Source organism: Podarcis melisellensis, assembly GCF_964234715.1.
Source record: "Podarcis melisellensis genome assembly, chromosome: 8".
In the NCBI taxonomy this organism is placed as follows: Eukaryota; Metazoa; Chordata; class Lepidosauria; order Squamata; family Lacertidae; genus Podarcis; species Podarcis melisellensis.
This window is the reverse complement of record NC_138540.1, coordinates 83,291,568-83,318,042: the sequence shown is the minus strand read 5'-3', so window position 1 is coordinate 83,318,042 and position 26,475 is coordinate 83,291,568. Positions and strand designations below refer to the sequence as shown.

The 26,475-nt window shown below is 48.3% G+C and overlaps 2 protein-coding genes and 1 long non-coding RNA gene across 3 annotated transcripts in view; 1 reads left to right on the top strand and 2 right to left on the bottom strand.

The window, feature by feature from the left end:
- PRKD2 (protein kinase D2) overlaps positions 1–3,388 on the bottom strand; it is a 47,920-nt gene extending 44,532 nt beyond the window's left edge. The window contains exon 1 of the mRNA XM_081921976.1: positions 2,927–3,388. Within this exon, the coding sequence (XP_081778102.1) occupies positions 2,927–3,166 (240 nt within the window). The 5' untranslated portion in view covers positions 3,167–3,388. The remainder of the gene's footprint in view (positions 1–2,926) is intronic.
- The window catches only part of LOC309376262, a 237,797-nt gene that overhangs the window by 175,501 nt on the left and 35,821 nt on the right, over positions 1–26,475 (top strand). The window lies entirely within an intron of this gene.
- STRN4 (striatin 4) overlaps positions 1–26,475 on the bottom strand; it is a gene marked incomplete at its 5' end in the record, with an annotated part of 182,692 nt that overhangs the window by 128,618 nt on the left and 27,599 nt on the right. The window lies entirely within an intron of this gene.

Genomic DNA, 26,475 nt, shown 5'->3' with positions numbered 1-26,475 from the left:
CTGCAGCTCTGTGAATATGGGTGATCTAACAACTCTCAGCACCCTTAAACTACAACTCCCAGGATTCTTTGGGGGAAGCCAGGGCTGTTTAAAGTGGTATATCAGGGTGCTTTAAATGTATGGACCGCCTCTCCTGGTATGTCCCACAGAGGACCTTACGGTCTTCAAACAAAAACATCTTGGAGGTCCCGGGCTACAGGGAGCTTAGGCTGGCCTCAACCAGAGCCGGGGCTTTTTCAGCTGTGGCCCCGACTTGGTGGAACGCTCTGTCACAAGAGACCACGGCCCTGCGGGACTTGACATCTTTCCACAGGGCCTGCAAGACAGAGCTGTTCCACCAGGCCTTTGGCCAGGGCACAGTCTGACCCCCTCCTTTGGTAATCCTCACAGAACTCTAGCCCAATGGTTGCCATTAATTTGATTTTGAATTGATTTTAGAATGAAGTGTTACTTTACTGTTGTTAGCTGCTCTGAGCCCGGCTTCAGCTGGGGAGGGCGGGATATAAATAAATTTTTATTATATTATTATTATTATTTTACTCGGCCTGCCCTTGCCAAACAGCTGATCGACAGACATTAGTACATGAGGCAGGGGGAAACCGGTGACCCCCCCCCCAGTCATGGCCAGTCATGATGGGAGCCCAATGCCACCTGCGGGGCCACAGGCTTGTTTTCGCCTGCTCTGGAGGGTAGGACTCGAACCCATGGCTTCACATTACAAGAAAGGAGATTCCGACAGAAGAGCTTTCTGACAGTAAGAGCTGTTCGACAGTGGAAAAGTCTCCCTCGGGAAGGTTGTGGACTTCCTTGGAAGTTTCTAAGCAGAGGTTGGACGGCCATCTGTCATGGCTGCTTTAGCCCAGATTCCTGCATCGCAGGGGGTTGGATCTGGATGACCCTCAGGGTCCCTTGCGACTCTACGGTTCTATGATTCTAATGCCAACTGTTGTTCCCGAAAGACCTTTGCGGGGACAGATAAAGTGTGTCTGTGCACAAGGCCTCCAACGTCGTACACATACAAACAGCAGTGTTTACCTACAGATAAACACACAGCTGGATATGAACCGTACACAAACAGCCTCCAGTATACACAAAGGGCTGGGCAGGCCCACGACACACACAATAAAACGCACACACACAAATCACCACACCGCAGTTGCCATGTGAGTAATGAAATCACAGCACCCACACTGTGGCCCTTCAGATGCGAGGCTCCCTCTTTATTCATCTTACGCAGCACATCTGCCTTTGCAGAGTAAATGCACTTTTTAAAAAAGAAACACCTCCACAAGGTCGCTGCCCCAAGGAGCTTGCAATTTATTTTGCTGCCAAAGAATACGAAAGAGAGGTAAGACACGAAGCATGACCGCAAGGGTCACAGTCGAATCGCATAAAGCGCATGGCTTACCCCAGGGAACCCTGGAAACTGTAGTTTGCCAGAATTGCAGAGCTACGGTTCCCAGGATTCTTGTGGAGGCTATGCACTTTCAGTGTGTCTTTGGTTGTGGGTTAGCAAGGGCAGCAAAACTGGTGCCCCCCCATACAAGCTCCACCTTGGCACTTTATAGCTTCTGCCCGCCCCGGTGCCCTGCAGCCAGGCTGGCATTCTGCCAGCTGGACCAAGGCGCACCGATGGCTTCTAAGGCTGTGCTCTGAATGGAAATGAAAGGGAGCAGTGGCTACCGGTCAACTGGCCACTCCCTGGCCACTGGCACTCGGCTGAGCTCGCCAGAGCCCGAAGCCAGGCAGGAACCGCTCACAGACCGAGAGAGGAGGGCTGCCCATAAGTGGCAAGGCTCCCCCCTAGTCTTCAGAAGGCGCAAAAAGAAATCTCGTGAGACTTCATCCAGTCTCACGAGACTTTGCCACAGGCTTGGTGGTGATGATGTTCTGTGACACCTGTATCAAAGCAGGGATGGATTTACAGTGGTACCTCGGGTTAAGAGCTTAATTCATTCTGGAGGTCTGTTCTTAACCTGAAACTGTTCTTAACCTGAGGTACCACTTTAGCTAATGGGGCCTCCCGCTGCGATTTCTGTTCTCATCCTGAAGCAAAGTTCTTAAGCCGAGGTACCATTTCTGAGCCTGTAACCCGAAGCGTCTGTAACCCGAGGTACCACTGTATTTATTTTTTTCAAAGTGGAGGCAGCTCCCACCCAGCAAACTGGCTTCGACTAGCGCCAGGAGAATCTGCAGCGAGGGAGGGACTGCAAACAGATGCCATGACATGTACCATGCTTCCCTTTTGATGCCAAAGTACCACGTAATTCTTACCACGCTTCAGTGCTCACCGACCGGAGAGGAATAAAAGGTCCCCACATCCTGTTCATGGCCAGCACAAAACTTCAGGAATGGAAGGCATTCGTGGCCGAAAACTGCAGTAGCTAACCTGGCGTTCTTTCAGGTTTTTTCAATATTTGTTACACTATTATAAGCAAAGCAGCCCATTATCTTGCATACATGACCCAACCAGGGAGCACGTGGATAACGCGTTATCCAAAATATTGCCTTAGACCATTGAGACAGAATCACAGAATTGTGGACTCGGAAGGGACCACAAGGGTCATCTAGTCTAACCCCCTGAATTGCAGGAATCTCTCGCCCGACATGGGACTAGAACCCACAACCCTGAACTCAAGCCTGCTCTACCGACTGAGCTGCGCACAGCCTCTGACCAAATACAAAACGTAAAGCAACCCAAAGCATCCACGCAGCCGCGATAGGCTCGCCTCTCCAGTTAATCCGGAGTTATTAACCCGGAGTAAAGATCAAACAACAACAAAGACACACGAGTTACGCATTCACCATCCCAGCCCCCCCCCAGGCTTTAGAGACTTCCCCCGACGGAGATCTCTTGCTCTCCCCCAACCACAGCCCCATGGCGAACCCCCTGCCGCCAACCCCCCCTCCCCCCCGCCTTGCGCACCTTCTGATCCACGATGGAGCACGCCAGTTGCTTGACGTGGGCGAGATCGGAAGATGCGGGGAGCAGGACGAACTCGCGGGTCAGCCCGATCTGGATCTGGAAGGAGACGCCGTGGCAAGGCGAGGCGCCGGCCAGGGCGCACGACGGAGCCGGCGCCGGCTCGGGGGCTGTTGCTGCTCCCGCTGCCGGGGACATTGGGGCTGGAGAGCAGGACGAGGAGCGGCCGGGAGGAGAGGCCATCGTGGTGGTGGCGGCGTCGGTCGCCGGAGTCTCCCCGCCACCTCCCACCCCGCAAACCGGGGAGGGTCTCACATGGATGGAGGCTGGAGCGCCCGCTTGCCTGCTGCCCGACGGTGCGCCTTCGTGCGCTTTGCGCGCGCGTCTCCAAAGGCCACCGGCGAAACCGTGCGCTCCTGATGCGCCAACAAACTTTTCTCTGCCTCTCTCGCTTTTCTTTCCCCTCGCCTTCCCCCCCCACCTCCACCCCGAGAAGGAAGTGCCTTGAGTGACAAGGCAGGGCGCCAATGGCGGGCGGCGGCGATGAAGTCACGACACCCCGCCCCGCCGCTCCGGAGTGGATCCGGAACGGCTGGAGAGGCACCGGGGAGCGCGCCGAGAGGAAGGAGGCGAGATGCGGCGCTGGCGAGCGAAACTGGGGCTCAGCGCGCACTGCGGGGCAGGGAGGGGGGTGTCCGGAAAAACCAGCCTTGGGCGCATGTGAGAAAGAGTGCCCCTGAGCGCGTGCAGAGTGCATGTCGGCCGTCTCTTAGTCAACTCATTCGGGGAGGGAGATTTGGTTTGCAAGTTAGTTTGGACCCCCTGGCTCGCCTCTCTTTAAAAGGCGACTAACTGCTGCCTTTATTTTGCCCTCCGTTTAAGAAGTCGGAGAGAAAGGCGACGGTCTCTGCCCCGCAAGGGTTGCAGATCCTTCCAGTTTGCATTGGGTGGGTATCGGGGCTGGACGCAGACCCTCTTTGCTCATAGTTGGTTTGCAGGAAGATCCGGACTCCTCTCTCCAGGATTCGGGAAAGGCTGAGCGGAGTCTCTGCCCCGTAGCCTCTCCAGTTGTGGTGTAAGGGCGTGGAAGCCTGATCCTGTCTTTCGACACCGTGCCAGCAGCTGTCAAACCTAATTGGGAGTCGACGACAGCGGGGATGAGGAAAATCCCAAAATTCCCTCGCTGCTGGAGACGACTCCCTGTTTTCTCCGCCGGCTACACTCATTCGATCAGCACGTCGTGCAAGAGCGCTCTCTGCTGGCAATCCCCGGCCTCCACCCACTCCTCTTTCGGTTCTTTATGCCAAAACCCAACCCGCGTGGGAAGGCGGGGATTTAAAAAAAAACAAGGGAACCTCTGAGCCTAGACAAAGTGCTCACATTTCACCTGAGTTAACCTCACCTGGTCCCCACCCAGCGAGGAATTTCCAGGTAGATTTTCACTACACCAATCTGCATAATGACAGGGCCTCAGAAGAAGGTAGAGGCTGCCTTAGAGAAAGAAGTCGCAGAGGACTAGAAGCTTGTTGCGCTTGCAGTTTGCAGGGGGGGAAGTATTATTATTAGTATTAGTAGTATTAGTAGTATTATTACCTGACAGTACCAAACTGTCGAAGGCTTTTCACCAAAGCCAGACTAAACGTCTTTCCTTCTGCAGTGTTGGATGGCAGGTTGAGAGGAGTTCCCTACCAGGACAGACTTTGCTCGTGTGCTCAAGACATCGATTCCGTAAAACATATTTTGTTGCACCTTGCTGGTACCTTTCCCGGGAAAATCAGAGGCTCACTATGTCAGGTTCCTATTGGAAGACAGGACAAACGCTAGAACATTAGCAGTGGCAAAGCTTTTATCGGTGGTTGCAAGAACCAATGATCCCTATATTCTGAACAAAATGCTTGTTTAACCTGGAGGTAGGCTGTATGAATTGTGTATTGCTTTCTAATGATTTGTTGGGTCTCTGGACCGTAATAAAGATTGTTGAATTATTATTATTATTATTTTAATGTACAATGCTGCCACCATGTTAACCAGAGGTACTTTTGCAGTCAAGATTCTCTCTCTTTCTCTCTCTCTCTCTCTCTCTCTCTCTCTCTCTCTCTCTCTCTCTCTCTCTCTCTCTCTCTTTTTCCCTCTGTCTTCGATGCACTCATTCTGCACCGGGATAGAGAGCCTGTGATCATATGATGCTCAGGTTTAATCCCTGCCATCTGCAGGTATTAAGAGAGACCCCCTGCCCAAAATCCTCGCCCAAAACCCTTGAGAGCTGCTGCCAATCAGTGTAGACAATAATGAGAAAGATGGTCCACGATTAATAATAATAATTTATTATTTATACCCCGCCCATCTGGCTGGGTTTCCCGAGCCACTCTGGGCGGCTTCCAACGAAACACTAAAATACAATAATCTGCTAAACATTAAAAGCTTCCCTAAACAGGGCTGCCTTCAGATGTCTTCTAAAAATTTGGTAGTTATTTTTCTCTTTGACATCTGGCGGGAGGATGTTCCACAGGGTGGGTGCCACTACCGAGAAGGCCCTCTGCCTGGTTCCCTGTAACTTGGCTTCTCGTAGCGAGGGAACCGTCAGAAGGCCTCAGTGTCCGGGCAGAACGATGGAGGTGGAGATGCTCCTTCAGGTATACTGGACCAAGGCCGTTTAAGGCTTTAAAGGTCAGCACCAACACTTTGAATTGTGCTCGGAAATGTACTGGGAGCAAGTGTAGGTCTTTCAAGACCGGTGTTATGTGGCCTCGGCAGCCGCTCCCAGTCACCAGTCTAGCTGCCGCTTTCTGGATTAGTTGTAGTTTCCGGGTCACCTTCAAAGGTAGCCCCACTTAGAGCACATTGCAGTAGTCCAAGCGGGAGATAACTAAAGCATGCACCACTCTGGCAAGACAGTCTCCGGGCAGGTAGGGTCTCAGCCTGCGCACCAGATGGAGCTGATAAACAGCTGCCCTGGACACAGAATTGACTTGCGCCTCCATGGACAGCTGTGAGTCCAGAATGACTCCCAGGCTGCGCACCTGGTCCTTCATTAAGGCAACTTTCTGTATTCCTGTGTTCCTAAGTGCTTGGTGATGTAATGGCAAAGGGAGCTCAGGTGGTTAGAGAGTGCAGTGTTGATCACGCCAAGGTTGCAGGTTTGATCCCTGTATGGGGCAGCTGCATATTTCTCTTTTCCCTCCCCACTTCTAGGCATCCAGTAAAACTGAATCTTGGAAGATTCAGGATAGATAAAAGGAAGTTCTTATTCATGCAACGTGTAGTTAAACTACAGTGGTACCTCGCAAGACGATATTAATTCGTTCTGCGAGTTTTTTCGTCTTGCGAATTTTTTGTCTTGCGAAGCACGGATTAACGGTTTTAAGAAAAAAGAAAACAAACTTGCAAGACGTTTTCGTCTTGCGAAGCAAACCCATAGGGAAATTCGTCTTGCGAAGCAACTCAAAAAATGAAAAACTCTTTCGTCTTGCGAGTTTTTCGTCTTACGAGGCATTCGTCTTGCAAGGTACCACTGTATGGAACTCACTGCCACAGGAGGCAGGGAGGGCTCCCCCAACCAGGGTGGCTTCAAAAGAGGATTTGTCAAATTCACAGAGAGCAGTAAAGATCTCACATGCTGCTAACGCTGCCTCCATGGGTAAATTCAGCAATACTTTTGAATCTCAGTTGCTGGAAGTTATAGAAAGTCCCGAGTGCTCACTGGAAGGACAGGTCCTGAAGCTGAGGCTCCAAGACTTTGGACACCTCATGAGAAGAGAAGACTCCCTGGAAAAGACCCTGATGTTGGGAAAGATGGAGGACACAAAGAGAAGGGGACGACGGAGGACAAGATGGTTGGACAGTGTTCTCAAAGCTACCAGCATGAGTTTGACCAAACTGTGGGAGGCAGGGGAAGACAGGAGTGCTTGGTGTGCTCTGGTCCAGGGGGTCACGAAGAGTCGGACACGACTAAACGACTAAACAACAAGAACATAGGAAGGGAAAGGGTTCTCACAGGCATCTGTTGGCCACTGTGAGAACAGGATACTGATGGGCCATTGGTGTGATCCAGCATGACTTGAAGTATGTTGATATCCAGTGTCCAGGGCCCAGAAAATCTTCCTGGCCCCTTAGAGCTAAGAAGCAAGCCTTGATAGTTAAGAGCAGCGGTCAGCAAACGTTTTCAGCCGGGGGCCGGTACACTGTCCCTCAGACCTTGTGGGGGGCCAGACTATTTTTTTTTGGGGGGTGAACGCATTCCTATGCCCCACAAACAACCCAGAGTTGCATTTTAAATAAAAGCACACATTCTGTTTATGTAAAAACACCAGGCAGGTCTCACAAATAACCCAGAGATGCATTTTAAATACAGTGGTAACTCAGGTTAAGTACTTAATTCGTTCCGGAGGTCCGTACTTAACCTGAAGCTGTTCTTAACCTGAAACACCACTTTAGCTAATGGGGCCTCCTCCTGCTGCTGCGCCGCCACTGCACGATTTCTGTTCTCATCCTGAAGCAAAGTTCTTAACCTGAAGCACTATTTCTGGGTTAGCGGAGTCTGTAACCTGAAGCGTATGTAACCTGAGGTACCACTGTAAAAGGACACATTCTACTCATGTAAAAACACCAGGCAGGCCCCACAAATAATCCAGAGATGCATTTTAAATAAAAGCACACATTCTACTCATGTAAAAACACACTGATTCCCGGACTGTCCACGGGCCGGATTTCGAAGGCGATTGGGCCAGATCCGGCCCCCGGACCTTATTTTGCCTACTCATGGTTGAGAGTTTGTTCCCCCCACCCACTCTGAAAGTCAGCCCAAGTTTATAATTGGCATGTGCAAATTTTTTTGGGGGGGAGGGGGCTGTGTCCCAAGTACCCAGCAGCAATGCCCACCTCTTGATCTGGCAGCCGGTCATTTACACGTAGCAATGCCCATTTGTGCCAAGAAACGCTTCCTGTTTTCCAACACACTCTTCCTTTTGCGGCGAGACAAAGGAAGTCTTGACGGTCCACTTCCTTGCAGTAGAGCTGCTGCAGGAGAAAGGGTTTCCTCTGTAATAAACGAAAAGCTGCCCTTATTCCCTTATTGGAAGCACAAGAGCCCTTATAGAGTCCTTTGCAGGTGGAAACAGAACTGTTAGACCCCAAAACTAAGATATTATCAAGAATGTATAACTTGCTGTTGAAATGGAATACTCAGGATGAAACGGTGAAATCTGCTATGATAAATTGGGCACAAGATGTTGGACATAACATTATGTTTGCTGACTGGGAACAGTTGTGGACCACAGGTATGAAATTCACGGCATGTAATGCCTTGAGAGAGAATATTATGAAAATGATATACAGGTGGTACATGACACCAGTCAAGCTTGCAAAAATATATCCTTTGCCCGATAATAAATGTTGGAAATGTAAAGAAAATGAAGGTACATTCTTTCACCTTTGGTGGACGTGCCCAAGGATTAAGGCTTTCTGGGAGATGATATATAATGAAATGAAAAAGGTATTTAAATATACCTTCCTGAAGAAACCAGAGGCCTTTCTCCTGGGCATGGTCGGCCAATTGGTGTTAAAGAAGGATAGAACTTTCTTTATGTATGCCACAACAGCAGCAAGAATACTCATTGCAAAGTATTGGAAGACACAAGATCTACCCACCCTAGAAGAATGGCAGATGAAGGTGATGGACTATATGGAATTGGCGGAAATGACTGGCAGAATCCAAGACCAGGGAGAAGAGTTGGTGGAAGAAGATTGGAATAAATTTAAAGACTATTTACAGAAATATTGTAAAATTAATGAATGTTAGAATGTTGTTGGAATGAAATTAAGTGGTTTTTAGCAGTAATGCTATAAAGGAGCATGTGAAAATGTTAACAGGCAAGAAAATGGATTGTTAACAGGCAAGAAAATGGATTGTTAACAGGCAAGAAAGTAAAGTTATAATATATTAAGATAAAGGATTAAGATAAAAACAAAGAGGGAAAGGATTTGCTGAATTAGCCAACTGAACTGGAATACAAAAAAGGGAGTTACAGATAGGTAGCCTAACCCTATCTGAAGAAGTGTGCATGCACACGAAAGCTCATACCAAGAACTGACTTAGTTGGTCTTTAAGGTGCTACTGGAAGGAATTTTTTTTGTTTTGACAAAAAAGGGAGGTGTGAGGAGGTCAGGGAAACAAGTAAATGAAGGATAAATTATGGAAAGATGGATTTATTTTTTAATTGTTTTTATTTCTTCTGTATTTTGTATTTTTTTGTTTGCTTCTTTTTTCTACCTTATTCTTACTTTTGTAACCTTTTTTGAAATTTCAATAAATATCATTTAAAAAAAAATAAGAGTCCTTTGCAGGTTCTCCATCGGTCAGAGAAAAGAACAGACGCCAATCAGAGAATATTGAGAAGCAAAGCAGCTAGTAAGCCTGATCTTTATTGAACTGTTGCAACAGGGTGCTCCCCTCATACGCAGGAAAGGAGGAGGACCCAGAACCCAGGTGGGTCCGCCCTTATATAGACATTTTAAATTGCCCGCCCTGGAGTCCAAGACCACCCCCAGAAACATCATACATACATCACAGAAGGGGTGTAGCTCAAGACCAACCCCCAGACACAACATACCTAAATCACAGAAAAGGCAGTCTACAACAGAAATCTGAGTGCGTTATCTCCTGTCTGGCAGGTTACCTGTTAATGCTTACTTGATTGGATACCCTAGGGAGCCTGGCCAGTCTTTTGTAATAATAAATACTTAGTTCCTGAGCCAGGTCACAGGCTCACACCCTATTCATACACAGACATGCCCTTAAGACAAGATTTGTGAATGAAAAGACAATGGGGAGGCTTTTCCATTTTCCTTGACCTTGCAGAGAAATCATTTGGTCAGTTTGGGAATCAAAATGGTGTCAGGGCTGTTTTCCTGTGCTGCTTCAGACATGTGGTTTATATATTTATGTACGTGTTTGCTTGGTACATTTATGTATTCTGGGCGGCTTCCATAGAAACAAAAAATACAGTAAAATATCACACGTTAAAAACTTCCCTGAACAGGGCTGCCTTAAGATGTCTTCTGAATGTCAGGTAGTTGTTTATCGCTTTGACATCTGCTGGAAGAGCGTTCCACAGGGTGGGCGCCACTACCGAGAAGGCCCTCTGCCTGGTTCCCTGTAGCCTCACTTCGCGCAATGAGGGAACCGCCAGAAGGCCCTCGGCGCTGGACCTCAGCATCCGGGCAGAATGATGGGGGTGGAGACGCTCCTTCAGGTATACAGGACCGAGGCCGTTTAGGGCTTGAAAGGTCAGCACCAACACTTTGAATTGTGCTCAGAAACGTACTGGGAGCCAATGTAGGTCTTTCAAGACCGGTGTTATATGGTCTCGGCAGCCGCCCCCAGTCACCAGTCTAGCTGCCGCATTCTGGATTAGTTGTAGTTTCCGAGTCCTTACATATAAGACCTTACATTTTTTATTTCACCCCGATGGCGACCTCTTTTACTCCCTCGCTTCTTGGCTTTTTCCTCTTCCTCCTTCTCCTCCCCCTTCCTTTTCCTTAAAAACTGGCAGAGTTATTCAGGAGGCTGGTGTGGTGTAGGGGCTAGGAGCCTGCCGTGATTTGGAAAGCCTGGAATTCCCTCAGGCAGGCCTCTTCCGCATCTGCAAAATGGGGATAATGACACTCGCACGCAGTACAGCCCAGGCTTGTGGCTGCCACATCAAGGAACTCGGAAGCACGAAGGGATTTATCCAACGTTAGTCATGCTTAGAGTAGACCGAACGAAACCCATGCAGCTAAGCTAGTCGTGCCTGTTCATTTTGATGAATCCACTTCATGTATGAGTAACATGGGGCACAATTCCAATTTATTTTCCCCACTGCTTTAAGGAGGGGCTGTGGAAGCAGAGTACATATTCTGCATGCAGGTTTCAGTCCTTGGCGGCGCTAGCTGAAGAGGAGCCCAGCGGAGGGACTCCCTTGTTGGAATAATAATAATAATAATAATTTCTTATTTATACCCCGCCCATCTGGCTGGGTTTCCCCAGCCAGTCTGGGTGGCTTCCAACACAATATTAAAATACCGTAATACATCAAACATTAAAAGCTTCCCTAATGTAATGAAAATGATATACAGATGGTACATGACCCCAGTCAAACTTGCAAAAATATACCACTTGTCTGATAATAAGTGTTGGAAATGTAAGGAAAATGAAGGAACATTCTTTCACCTCTGGTGGACCTGCCCTAAAGTGAAGGCTTTCTGGGAAATGATATATAATGAACTGAAAAAGGTATTTAAGTATACCTTCTCCAAGAAACCAGAGGCCTTCCTTCTGGGTATTGTCGGCCAAGGGGTGGTAAAGAAGGATCGAACATTCTTTATGTATGCAACAACAGCAGCAAGGATACTTCTCGCGCCCACACTGGAAGAATGGCAGATGCAACTGATGGACTATATGCAACTGGCTGAGATGACCGGCAGAATCCGAGATCTGGGAGAGGAGACGGTAGAAGAAGATTGGAAAAAATTTAAGATTTATTTGCAAAAACATTGTAAACTGTATGAATGTTAAGCAGGATGCTTGATTATAAATAATTTGGCACCATCAAAATAGATGAAACGAAGTAGGAAGATAAGTTAAAATGTAAGAAAAAACAATTTTTCTTTTGGATAACTATTTGGCTAAATTTAACTGACAACCAGACAGTAAGGATGGAAGTAAGGTGATAATTTGCTGGATTAATTTTTTAACATGGAAGGTAGGAGCGGGGGATGTGAGGAGGTCACAAGAAGATGAGAAAATATGTTATGCTATGTTATAATTTTGTTTGTTTGTTATACTGCAACTTAAAAATTTCAATAAACATTTATTAAAAAAAACCATTAAAAGCTTCCCTAAACAGGACTGCCTTCAGATGTCTTCTAAAAGTCTGGTAGTTGTTGTTCTCTTTGACATCTGTTGGGAGGGCGTTCTACAGGGCGGGTGCCACTACCGAGAAGGCCCTCTGCCTGGTTCCCTGTAACTTGGCTTCTCTCAATGAGGCAACCGCCAAAAGGCCCTCGGCGCTGGACCTCAGTGTCCAGATAGAACAAAGGGGGCGGAGACACTCCTTCAGCAAGCCACTTTCATGGCTTTTATATTCCTGATGGGGCTTACCCAGTGGCGTAGCATGGGGGGCGCAGGGGGGGCCAGCCGCACTGGGCGCAACATCTGGGGGTTAGGGTTAGGGGGCGCAAATCCACAGGTTAGGGGGCGCAAATCCACGGGTTAGGGGGCGCAAATTACTTGCCTTGCCCCGGGTGCTGACAACCCATGCTACGCCACTGGGCTTACCTCCCATCTGAAGCACACTAAAGGATTGCAACCTCCATTTTTTTCCAAATAAGTTCAAGGAACTCGCCCTCAAAAGCGTTGAGTGCGCCAGATGTCCCCGTGGATCTCAGTTATCTCCTTGTGGGGGAAAGACAACGATCCACACCAACCATCTCGTCCCTGGAAGACTCCCTGGAAAAGACCCTGGTGTTGGGAAAGATGGAGGGCACAGGGAGAAGGGGATGACAGAGGACGAGATGGTGGGACAGTGTTCTCGAAGCTACCAGCATAAGTTTGACCAAACTGCGGGAGGCAGTGGAAGTGGTCCAGGGGGTCACGAAGAGTCGGAAACAACTAAACGAATAAACAACAACAACAGTAACAGCTCTCCAGGGTTTCAGGCGTGGAAGTCTTTCTTCCAGCTGTGCTGGAGCGATGAGTGGGTTTGAACGTGTAACCTCTGGCATGCAAACCAGGTGTTCCAGCACTCCAGCCCTCTCTGAGCTGCCCTCCTCTCCCCTACCTCGGCTGGCAAAAATGAAGAAAGCAGGTGGAGTCGCAAGAAGCATATCCTCTCGTGGCTCCCCTAGGAGGGGCCGATTCTCTCCCGCCTTCCTGTCGCTTGCGCCTTGCAGAAACATCCTGTTGGAAGGGAAAGGCACTCCAGGATAAGCCAGCCACAACTTCCCCCTTGGTGTAGACCATGGGTAGGCAGCCTAAGGCCCGGGGTCCGGATCTGGCCCAATCGCCATCTAAATCCGGCCTGTGGATGGTCTGGGAATCAGCGTGTTTTTACATGAATAGAATGTGTCCTTTTTATTTAAAATGCACCTCTGAGTTATTTGGGGGGGGCATAGGAATTCGTTCTTTTTTCCCCTCCAGAGTATAGTCCGGCCCCCCACAAGGACTGAGGGACAGTGGACAGGCCCCCTACTGAAAAAGTTTGCTGACCCTTGGTGTAGATGCACAAGCACATAGAGAGCCCAGGAGTCGCAGTCCTCAGGGATCATTAAATGCTTATTCTGAAAGGATGCACTAAATTGAGAGGACCAAGGTGGGCATTGCCTTAGCATCTTTTTTGCGAATAACCAACCAGGTAACTTTACTCTTCCCAGGTAGAACCCCTCTGAACCTGAAGGTTCCATAAAGCTATTTGTTGTCGTTGTTTAGTCGTTTAGTCGTGTCCGACTCTTCGTGACCCCCTGGACCAGAGCACGCCAGGCACTTCTGTCTTCCACTGCCTCCCGCAGTTTGGTCAAACTCATGCTGGTAGCTTCGAGAACACTGTCCAACCATCTCGTCCTCTGTCGTCCCCTTCTCCTTGTGCCCCCCATCTTTCCCAACATCAGGGTCTTTTCCAGGGAGTCTTCTCTTCTCATGAGGTGGCCAAAGTATTGGAGCCTCAGCTTCAGGATCTGTCCTTCCAGTGAGCACTCAGGGCTGGTTTCCTTCAGAATGGAGAGGTTTGATCTTCTTGCAGTCCATGGGACTCTCTAGAGTCTCCTCCAGCACCAGAATTCAAAAGCATCAATTCTTCAGCAATCAGCCTTCTTTATGGTCCAGCTCTCACTTCCATACATTACTACTGGGAAAACCCCTTCATGGATCACTGCCTTGCCGTGGCAAAGGGGCTTGAATAACTCAGAGAAGCTATGAGCTATGGCATGAAGGGCCACCCAGATGGACAGGTCATAGTGGAGAGTTTTGACCAAACGTGATCCACCTGGAGCAGGAACTGGCAATCCACTCCAGTAACCCTGCCAAGAAAACTCCATGGACAAAGACAACAGGCATAAAGCTATTGTCTATTATTAACTTCTATTTACACCCTGCCTTTCAGCGAAAGCGTCCTCATAAGTGACATACAAAACCAGCTAGGATCCCTGAGGACGTGGGGCTTCCAGCGCCAGGCCAACTCTGCACTACAAAGATGGCTGCAAACATGACGCCAAGGCTGGCAGTGCCAACCCCGCCATGTGAGAATAATAATAATAATAATAATAATAATAATAATAATAATAATAATAATAATAATTACCCAGCCACTCTGGGTGGCTTCCATAAAAACCAAAAATACAGTAAAATATCACACGTTAAAAACTTCCCTGAACAGGGCTGCCTTAAGATGTCTTCTGAATGTCAGGTAGTTGTTTATCGCTTTGACATCTGCTGGAAGGGCGTTCCACAGGGTGGGCGCCACTACCGAGAAGGCCCTCTGCCTGGTTCCCTGTAGCTTTGCTTCTCGCAATGAGGGAACCGCCAGAAGGCCCTCGGCGCTGGACCTCAGCGTCCGGGCAGACTGATGGGGGTGGAGACGCTCCTTCAGGTATACTGGACCGAGGCCGTTTAGGGCTTGAAAGGTCAGCACCAACACTTTGAATTGTGCTCGGAAACATACTGGGAGCCAATGTAGGTCTTTCAAGACCGGTGTTATATGGTCTTGGCGGCCGCTCCCAGTCACCAGTCTAGCTGCCGCATTCTGGATTAGTTGTAGTTTCCGAGTCACCTTCAAAGGTAGCCCCACGTAGAGTGCATTGCAGTAGTCCAAGCAGGAGATAACCAGAGCATGCACCACTCTGGCAAGACAGTCTGCGGGCAGGGAGGGTCTCAGCCTGCGTACCAGATGGAGCTGGCAGAGAGCTGCCCTGGACACAGAACTGACCTGTGCCTCCATGGACAGCTGTGAGTCCAAAATGACTCCCAGGCTGCGCCCCTGGTCCTTCAGGGGCACAGTTACCCCATTCAGGACCAGGGAATCCTCCACACCTGCCCGCCTCCTGTCCCCCAGAAACAGTATTTCTGTCTTGTCAGGATTCAACCTCAATCTGTTAGCCGCCATCCATCCTCCAACGCCTCCAGACACTCACTCCAAAATCCCTTGCAGACGACCGCAGTGCCCGGAGACAGACAGTCAGGTTGGGCATCCATAGCAGGGACCAGTGGAGGAATGACGTCTGGGAGGAGCACACAGAGAAGAAATGCCATGGTGCATCTGCAGCAGCACAACCGGACGCCTTCCTCTGCCCCCGCTGCAACGAAACATGTCTTTCCTGCATCAGTCTCTGCCTCTTGCCTCCTGAGACAGACGGATACCAGCAGAGGCTCAGTGGTGAGGCCATCTTACCCGCCATTACTGTTTCATGTATCCTGGCCCTGAGCACTGGGGTGTTGGGGCTGAAGGCTAGTGTACCCCCACCTCAAATGCAGTCTCAAAATGCCTACAGTCACTCACTTAGTCAAACTCACCTGCTTCTCTGCTTGATGGATGATGGGCCTTCTGGAGAGTTGATGAATGGGTTAGCAACCCAGAAGGCAATTTGTACCAGCACTGTAGAAGTGATTAATAACATACCCAGGCCTGTGTTAATCAGGGCTGTCAAAAGCTTTTAATTAACTGCCTGGCTTTTGTCTGATTAATGAATGAAATTAAAGTACATTTACCTAACTGAAAAGGTTCAGCAGAGGTCCCTTCCTTGAGGTTTGGAGGCAGCACAGAGTCTCATCAGCGTGCAAAACATAGCTGACCCAGAATCGACATAAGGAATAAGCTAATGTGGAAAGGCAGTGCCTCTAAAAAAATTCCCATCTAATTAGGGAAGGTGGAATAGTTCCGATTCTGCTCACAGAGTCACAATGGCGCCCAACCTCTTTTGTGACAGAAGTTCAAGGCCCATCAGTATTTCTAAAAATCCAGGATTTGAAGATATACCAAGGTGGAATCCTAGTATAAGGCTGCAACTACTTCCCTGGGAGTAAGCCCCATGGAATGACGCTCAATTTGTCGCCGCGGTTCTCTGCACGGCAGCCCATAGTATTATGTACATTTCTTATCCGGCTTTCAGCACAAAGAGTGGGCTACAACAATGTAAAAATACAATATTATTGTTAAAACAGTTTGCAATGGGTCCTTAAAAAATCTATGTCAGGGTTCGGGTTGTGTCTTCAGCAACAGAAGAAAGATTTACAAAGCTAAACCTCTCCCCATGTGAACTGACCCAGACTGTGCCATAGTCATCTGAGACCTTTCTACATGTGCCCCCTCCTTGGGAAGTCCAGAGAGTGGCAACATGAGAACAGGGCCTTTTCCGTGGTGGCTTCCCACATGTGGAATGCTCCCCACAGGGAGGCTCAGCTGGAACCATTGTTACTTATGATAGAAGCAAAGAGTTGGAAAGGAACACAAGGGTTATCTAATTCAACCCCCTGCCGTGCAGGGACCTCAACTGTACCTGACAGATGGCCATCCCATCTCTGCTTAGAAACCTCAAAAGAAGGAGAGTACACCACCTCCCGAGTCCACTCCACTGTCAAACAGCTCTTCTTATCAGAAGGTTCCTGATGTCTAGTCCTTTCTTGTCACTTGAAGCCATTGGGTTGAGTCCTACCCTCCAGGTCAGGAGAAAACCATCTTGCCCCATCTTCCATGTGACAGCCCTTGAGATATTTGACTGTGGCTATCCTATCTCCTCTCAGTCTCCTCCTTTCCAGGCTAAACATACCCAGCTCCCTCAACCGTTCCTCATCAGGCTTGGTTTCCAGACCCCTGATCATCTTGGTTGCCCTCCTCTGCCCACCCTTCCAGCTTGTCAATATCCTCCTTAAAATATGGTGCCCAGAACCGGACATAGAATAGCATAGATAATTTATTACGGTCAGAGACCAGCTTATAAAACACACTTGGGGGTACAATCCCAGAAGGAAAACAAACATTTAAAACAATGTACAACAATAAATTTAAAATTTATAAATGCGATAAGCGTATAGACACTTAAAACTTTAAGATGAGCTGCTGCAGAGAGATGACCCAGAGTCACCCATGGAACTGAGTTTGGGGATTTTCTTAACGAACTAGTTTGGGTTAGGGGATGGTCTGCACCTATAGATCTGTACACAGAATCTGGCGACCATCCGGGTCGTCTTATGATCTTTGCCTACCAGGAAAAGGTCAAATTTTTCTTTTTCCGGAAGGTTAGCGAGCCTCACCATCAATGGAACTAGACATAGTATTCCAAGTGTGGTCTGACCAAGCCAGAAGAGAGCAGTAACCAGGTAATCGTACCACTTTATGGTACCACTTTAGCTAATGGGGCCTCCCACTGCCGTCGTGCCGCTGCTGCGCAATTTCTGTTCTCATCCTGAAGCAAAGTTCTTAACCCGAGGTACTATTTCTGGGTTAGCGGAGTCTGTAACCTGAAGCGTCTGTAACCTGAGGTACCACTGTATAAACCGCTGAGCCTATTGGACTTGCTCCCATTGCTTTGTCCCAGTTCCTGCCAACATAGCAGTTCAAAAGCATGCCAGCAGAAGTAGATAAATAGGTACCAGTGCAGCAGGGAGGAAAATGGCACTCCTGCTGCCATCACGGTCCTGTGTGTGCCAGCAGAAGTTTAGTCCTGCTGGCCACATGACCCTGAAATTTGTCTGCGGACAAACACCGGCTCCCTTGGCCTCAAAGCAGGGGTGAATGCTGCACCCCATAGTCTACCTTACCCATCCAGGGGTCCTTTACCTTACCTTACCTTGAGAGGTAACTAGTAACGTGCAAAATAAACTACAACACCTTCTGCTGTTCTTAAGCTCCAAGAAGGTCTCTGTACAATTGCTTTCCTTCAGATATTTGGGCTTTAAGTTGTTTAGAACTTCAAACGCCTGTGTGAGCCAGTAGGATAGGCTAACAGGATGCAGATACTTAAAGATTGTCAGGAAGCGAGCTTCATTTGAGAAGCGATGGCAGGAGGCAGATGGCCCTGGCTGCTGCCCAGAGGGCTCCTTTACAGGAGGGCAGCAGAGATGCCCACCTCTTGGCCCCAACGAAGCCAGAGCAATGCCCCCACCTAGTTCTGTGACGCTGAGAGACCTGGCTGGCCCGACAACATTTCACCACAAGCTGCCCATGCAGAACAGCTGCTGCGCCACCCAACATCTCCCGCAGCCCCGGGGCACAGCTTGGCTTCTGGTCCCATGCCCAAGTGAGCAGGACGGCAGGTGTGGGCGTTGTTGACACTGAGGTCGCGCCAAGTTGGGCCGCAAAAGGCTTGGCTTGTTGAGAGAGAGCTGCTGGCACTTAAGCCGATGGCTTGCCAACTGCGCTTGGAGGAAGGAGGAGGTAACTGGCGAGACCCAGGTGGCAAAATGGGGCGCGCCTGTTAAAAACATTTGCAGCGGCTGCCCACCTGATACCGAACCAGGTTCAAGGTGCTTGTGTTAATTGGCAAGGCCTTGAACAAGTTAGGTTTATAGGGACCACCTGAACCCTTATATCCCAGCCCCGGCAGCTACCTTCTGTTTTAGAATCAGGGAGTTGGGACCCTGAAGGTCCTCTAGACCAACCCCTTGCAATGCAGGAATCTTTTGGCCCAGCGTGGGACTCGAGCCCACAATCCTGAAATCAAGAGCCTCATGCCCTACCGATTCAGCCATTTTCTAACCTTTAAACAACTGCCGAAAACTTTTCTATGCTGCCAAGCTTACGCAAGCAATTTAGACATCTTTCTGGAATTGTTGATCTCATGTAAATTTTCACGTTTGTAAGCCACTTTGAATTAGTCTTTAAAAAAAATAAATGAATTGCCTATGCAAATATTTTTAGACATAACAGTAAGGCGGAGGCTTGATTATGAAATTAGGGACACTCAATTCATTGCCCTTCCCTGATCAATTTGGCATATACAACACTTTCTTCTGCGTGAGCCAACGTGGAGGAAAACTAATGCTCATCCTCCCAGGGGGAGCAGCGGAAACAGACAGAATTCTTCCCTCATGCAAATAGGAATGAGCAGTCAAGGTGCCATATAAAGGATCACCCTTTGCCTATCTCTTGGTTCGTGTGTGAGTGATCTGCCTTGGTCCAGTATACCTGAAGGAATGTCTCCACCCCCATCATTCTGCCCGGACGCTGAGGTCCAGCGCCAAGGGCCTTCTGGCGGTTCCCTCATTGCGAGAAGCAAAGCTACAGGGAACCAGGCAGAGGGCCTTCTCGGTGGTGGCACCTGCCCTGTGGAACGCCCTCCCGTCAGATGTCAAAGAGATAAACAACTACCTGACATTCAGAAGACATCTTAAGGCAGCCCTGTTCAGGGAAGTTTTTAATGTGTGACATCTTAGTGTATTTTTTGTCTTTGTGGAAGCTGCCCAGAGTGGCTGGGGAAACCCAGCCAGATGGACGGGGTCAGGGCATAGCATGGGGGGTGCAGGAGGGGCCGGCCGCACCAGGCACAACATCTGGGGGTTAGGGTTAGGGGGCACAAATCCATGGGTTAGGGGGCACAAATCCACGGGTTAGGGGGCGCAAATTACTTGCCTTGCCCCGGGTGCTGACAACCCACGCTACGCCACTGGACGGGGTACAAATAATAATTTATATTATATATTATATCTGGGGGTGGCCCCTCATAGCTTTGCTCAAGCTCCTTTACTGCAACCAGTTAAAGGGAATTAGGTCCTTGCGCCCCTGCAAAGACTCCCAGAAGCTACAATTTTCCCACGTTTGGGGGGGGGGGAGCCTAGCCAAAGAGAATCAGAAATCAATGGACCTTCAAGGAGAAGAGGTGAGCATACAAATGTTTTGGGGGGCTGACCTTTCGATGGGAGGAATGGAGAGAAGCCAGAGGACTTGGGGACGTTTTGCGTTGGGGGCTGTTTTTATGGGCTGCCAAGCGAAGTCCCTCTTAAGAGGAAGCAGGGCTGCGGCACGATAAGGAAGAACAATTGGTGACCGCAAAGCCATACAAAGGAGCAGGCCTTATACTCCTTATCTGGATCGTGTGGGAAATAGCAAATTCTCTTACATAAATGCATCCAGAGCAAGGTTGCTTGAATGCCCTAACTCCAAAAGCCCAAGTTTTGTGCCACATCATCTCGACCAGCCAAACCAAAGGACCACATTATTATTTCAAACACTTATTAAAAAATATCACCGCCCGTCATAAAAATTGCCTCCACTCCAGGGCAGTTTTCACACTGGCCTGTGATTAAGCTGCACTGAATATAATTTACTTACCACCAAACGGCGCAGAGGATTGATGTATTATAGTATTTTAATATTTTTTTGGAAGCCGCCCAGAGTGGCTGGGGAAGCCCAGCCAGATGGGTGGGGTATAAATAATAAATTATTATTATTATTATTATTATTATTATTATTATTATTATTATACTGCAAACCTGCTTCTTTTACCTATGGAGAAATGCGAAAGACTTTCCTTCGCAATCTTTTAAGGAATGGAACCTTAAATCTTAATTTTAAAAATGGTCAGAGGTAGCCCAATTCCATGGGCTCGTGCCGCATTGAATAGCGGCTGCATAGGGAGAGTATTCCTGCAGAATTGCAAAAAAAGTTAAAGATCTCTTTTAATAAAAAACCAGAGGCCTACCTCCTGGGAATTACAGATCTGGATATTACGCAAAAGAGGGAGGGTATCTTTTTATACGCTAAGGCGGCAGCAAGAGTTCTTATCATGGCAAAATGGAAGAGTAATGAAATCCCCTCTATACAAGATTGGGTCCAAAAGCTGACAGAATATGCCGAATTAGACGGTCCATCAGAAAAAATAAAGAATAAATCAAAACAGGAATTTGTCTCAAAATGGGAGGTTTTCAAAGAATATTTAAAATATAAATATAGTAGTTTAAACTCTGTTGCAGCATTCGAGGAACTTCAGTAATAGTTGCAAGGTAGATATAAGAATTAAGATTTATTAAGAAAAAGTTTAATTGAGATAAAAGTGTATTGGCAGTAAGTAATATGAAATCGAAGTATGGAATAGATGGGAGGTTGGGTCTTTAGTGTTAAGACCACTTTCTGTATTATCGTTTGTTAACAAATTATTGTCTATGGTTATTCCTGGGTGTAATTTGGTATTTGTGTTTTTCTTCTTTTCTTGTTGTATCAATATATATATATATATATATTTTAAAAAAGGAGATTGTAGGAAGGAAATAATAATAAAAAAAGAATAGCAGCTGCATAGGAGGCTGTGCCCTCTTAAAAATATGGTAAGGTAAAGGTAAAGGGACCCCTGACCATGAGGTCTAGTTGTGGACGACTCTGCGGTTGCGGCGCTCATCTCGCTTTACTGGCCGAGGGAGCTGGTGTACAGCTTCCGGGTCATGTGGCCAGCATGACTAAGCCGCTTCTAGCGAACCAGAGCAGCGCACGGAAACGCCGTTTACCTTCCCGCCAGAGCGGTACCTATTTATCTACTTGCACTTTGACGTGCTTTCGAACTGCTAGGTTGGCAGGAGCAGGGACTGAGCAACGGGAGCTCACCCCCTAGTGGGGATTCGAACCGCCACCTTCTGATTGGCAAGTCCTAGGCTCTGTGGTTGAACCCACAGCGCCACCCGTGTCCCCCAAAAACTACAGTAGTGCCTTTTAAATGAAGCTGCACATTAATACGTCCTCGTTTATGTCACTTTCTTGGGAGAGTAAGCCACCCTTTGACAAAGCGAGAACAAAGCGTGCCGTGGGATTAGTTCATTTTCAACGTAATTTGATCAGTAAAAGTCAATGGTGTTGCTCGTCCAGCTGCTAGCTAAACCACTACCCAAAGTGGGAAGAGTGCATGAACTTTGGGTTCCTGTATTCAGAAAGGGGCCGGCTATTGCGCTCTGGGGCTTCCCCTCCCTGTGCCCTAGAACTGCTGTGGGGCCTGGCTCTCTCTGCTCCACATCCTTGGAGCACAGAGCAGCCGTGGTGAAAAGACCTGTTGTGTCTCTCGGCACAAGAGGAGCCTTGTTCAAAGCTGAAGCTGCAGGTGTTGGCCCTGGCAGGCGCTTTCTCGTTCCCGGCTCTCTCTCCGCACTTGCAACCCTGTGCAAACAGAGAACTTCGCTCGGCAACGGCCACCACCGCTGTAACTGAGCAGCTCCCTGGGGTCTAGAAGGAAGAAGAACAAGGAGCTAGGCCGAGAGGGGAGAGGCGATGGGAGGCAGTCCTCTGCAGCGTGGAGCCTGTGTTCCACTTCTCTGCATGCATTTACGAACAGGAAGCCAGTGTAGTGTAGGCTGAGACCCTACCTGCCTGCAGACTGTCTCGCCAGAGTGGTGCATGCTCTAGTTATCTCCCGCTTGGACTGCAATGCGCTCTACGTGGGGCTACCTTTGAAGGTGACCCGGAAACTGCAATTAATCCAAAATGCGGCAGCCAGACTAGTGACTGGGAGTGGCCGCCGAGACCATATAACACCAGTCTTGAAAGACCTACATTGGCTCCCAGTACGTTTCCGAGCACAATTCAAGGTGTTGGTGCTGACCTTTAAAGCCCTAATCAGCCTTAGCCCAGTATACCTGAAGGAGCGACTCCACCCCCATCGTTCTGCTTGGACACTGAGGTCCAGCGCTGAGGGCCTTCTGGCAGTTCCCTCACTGTGAGAAGCCAAGTTACAGGGAACCAGGCAGAGGGCCTTCTCGGTAGTGGCACCTCCCTGTGGAACGCCCTCCCACCAGATGTCAAAGAGAACAACAACTACCAGACTTTTAGATCAGTGTTTCCCAACCGGTGTTCCGCAGCACACTAGTGTGCCGCGAAACGTTGCCTGGTGTGCCGTGGGAGGGAGGCGGGCGAGTCGGGCGGCGAGAGGCTAGGAAGCAAATGGATTGCGAAGCTCTGCCAAGTTCAGATTCGGGTCTCGGCTGTTTTTGGCAAGTGCAGATTCCGGACTCGGCTGTTTCCGCCGGCCCAACTCGCCGATCCCGCGCCGTACGTAAGAATTCTCGAGGAAAGGCGCATTCCTCCTTGGAGAGAGTGGCCGTTGGCGTCCAAGATGGCGGCTGTGCTGGCTGAGGGGAGCGCGGGCGGCGCCGAGTCCGAGGCAGCGGCTGTTCTGCCCATGGCGGGGCTGGAGATGGTCCAGCAGGGAGCCGAAGCCCGGGTCTACCGGGGCCTCTTCCTAGGCCGGCCAACTGTGGCGAAGCACTGCTTCCCGAAACGTTACCGGCACCCGCTGTTGGAGGAGCGCCTGAGCCGCAGGCGGACGGCGCAGGAGGCCCGCTCGCTGCTTCGCTGCCGGCGGGCAGGTGGGCGCGCCTCGAGACTGGACTGCGCGGGGCAGGGGCGCGGGCTGGGATTCCATCTCCTTTAAATTGCATGGCCGGCATGCAGCTGGCGGAGATGACCGGCAGAATCCGAGACCTGGGAGAAGAAAGGATGGAAGAGGACTGGAAGAAATTTAAGACTTATTTACAAAAATATTGTGATTTAATGGAATGTTAAGAAGGATGCTTGGTTATAAACAATTGGCCATCATTAAAATAGATCAGGAAATGATGACAAGAGAGATTAAGAGAAACAAAGTTGAAGGACAATTATGTCAATGTATTTTATTGGTATACAAGTTGGAAATAAGATGATAATTTGCTTGACAAAAAGTTATTAATGACGTAAATGGGAGCGGGAGGCGTGAGGAAGTTCAAAGATGACAGGAAACTTTGTTAAAGCAAAATAATACTGTTTATTATTAATGTACTTTTTTCTTTTTTCTTTAAAAATCTTAATAAATATTTATAAAAAAATAAAAATAAATTGCATGGCTGGCCCACCTCTTTGCAAGGAGCGCGGTTGGGAATTGCAAGCAAAGCAGCCACGCAGCTCGATTCCAGTCGTTAGTGACCGAAACTAATCCCCCCCCCCCCCCCGCTATAGGCAAGGAAGCTGAAGACTGGTTATGGAAGGCGGTGGGCTAAGCCACAGGTGTTCTGGTTTGCGAACATTTTTCAGAAGCCAAACGTGCTCCATTTTGCGTGCCATGCTTCTGTTTTGCGGTCTGTCTGCTTTTGCTGTTTATTTTGCATTTTTGTCTTTCTGACTTTTTTGTTTTGTTTTTGTGACTGATTGATTGACTGATTGTGTGACTGCAGTACATTGTTTATTGCTTTCATTTTATGGATCAATGGTCTTTATCGATAGTAAAATTCATGTTAAATTGCTGTTTTAGGGGTTGTTTTTAAATGTCTGGAATGGATTAATCCATTTTGCATTACTTTCAGCCAAACAGGCCCAGGTTGCGCACTGAATAAAGTATTTTATAATTTTTCATATTTCTGTTTACTTACTATTTCATAATAAAGTAATTGTAAAATACTATCTTTGTGTTTATTTGATTCCTATTAAAGAGAGTTACTTTATATATAGTCAATATAGGCACAGAGTTAATTTTTTAAACATTTTCTAATGGTGGTGTGCCTCGAGATTTTTTTCATGAAACAAGTGTGCCTTTGCCCAAAAAAGGTTGGGAAACACTGTTTTAGATGACATCTGAAGGCAGCCCTGCTTAGGGAAGCTCTTAATGTTTATGTATTACAGTATTTTAATATTTTTTTTGGAAGACGCCCAGAGTGGCTGGGGAAACCCAGCCAGATGGGTGGGGTATAAATAATAAATTATTATTATTATTATTATTATTATTATTATTATTATTATTCCCCAGTCCATTCAGCCTGTTGCTCCCATAGGAGAGAGTGATGCCCGTCGGCTTTAGATTAGACAAATTCATGGAGGCTGGAAGGTTTCCAGATATCCGTTGCTGGAAACTGCAGGAATGGAGAGGGCTCCGCTTGCGGTTTTCTCCATAGGTTGGCCACTATGGGAACAAACGGCTAGATTGGATGGGCCATTCATTAGATCCAGCAGGTTCTAAATTCAGATTCCTATCCAGGGGCAGAATTGGTCCCAAATAACTTGCATGGCCCCCTGATGTTCAGTTAAAGGGACCACTGATCATTAGGTCCAGTCGTGGCCGACTCTGGGGTTGCGGCGCTCATCTCGCTTTATTGGCCGAGGGAGCCGGCGTACAGCTTCCGGGTCATGTGGCCAGCATGACTAAGCTGCTTCTGGCGAACCACAGCAGCGCACGGAAACACCGTTTACCTTCCTGTCGGAGTGGTACCTATTTATCTACTTGCACTTTGACGTGCTTTCGAACTGCTAGTTTGGCAGGAGCAGGAATCAAGCTATGGGAGCTCACCCCGTTGCGGGGATTTGAACCGCCGACCTTCTGATTGGCAAGTCCTAGGCTCTGTGGTTTAACCCATGACACCACCCGCGTCCCTCCCACACTTACAGTATATCGAAGTTAGGACAAAGGAAAAAAAATGCATGGATTGTGCCCTGTGGGTGGAACCAGGCACCGCTTCCACAACTGCACCCCCCCTTCAAAGGCACCCGTTTAGCGCCAGGCCTGCTGCTACACCCCTTGCCCTCATTCCTTTTAAAAAGCACCCTTGGGCTCGTGCAGAGTGCTGCCCTGAGCTCCTGGAGCAGCCCAGCTGCAACCTGTCCCCAACACGTTTAGAATGAAGCAGCAGGGTCTCCCTTCAAGGCAGATAGCAGGGACAGGCCTCAGTACCTTTCTCTTCAAAAGTTAAGGATGTTGCGCCCCAGAGAGGAAGTTCGGTTTTGAAACTTTCCTCTTCCCACCGCCCTTAATGCAGCGAGGCAGTCAGTGATCGTGAAAGAGGCTGCAAGCACACATACACACACTTCAGTTACCCTTGAAAGACCACCCCCCATAGCAAATTTGGGTGAGGGGCAGCTGCGAATGTGGAACCCAGTAACCTCTGGCAACGCCTTAAACTTGCCCGCTCCTGCCCAGTCATTTCATTCCTTAATAGTGGCAGGCTCCCATTTTGTGCCATAGATCCAACAAGAGCAAGGCCTTTTGTGTGGTGGCGCCCAATCACCGGAATGGGTTCCCAGTGAACACAAGGCTGGAGCTGATGTTGCCGGCACTTAAGCTTCAAGACTTACCCTGTTCACCCAGGCTTTCCCCAAGGGATGATCTAGCGATTGTTGCTATATTAAGCAGATCTACTGATTCGTGCTGTATTTTATGCTTGTTTCATTTTATGTTTGTTTCAACTGATTTTATGCTCTTTACGTCCAAGTCTGCCATTTTCTCCTGAATGCTGGTGGCGTGCAGATTCGCAAAACAAATAAAACTTCACAGTTGTTGGTTTTTTAAACCACAAGATAACTAGTTCTAGTTCAACTTTGTCAAGAAACCCACATTTATGCCAAAGGATTTTTTTTATTATTCTTATTATTATTATTACCACCGAGACAGGTTTGTTTGTTTGTTTTTGTCCCACATACAATTCAGTCTTGTGATTAAACAGGACAAAAAAAAATACAAATAAAAAGAGAAGATGGAGTTCAAATAAATATACAATAAAAAGCTAACCGGCATTTAAAAAGGCAGGAGTGCTCTCAAGTCTGGATAAATACAGCACACAGATATGTTTGGGGACAAAGGGGACGGGTTCA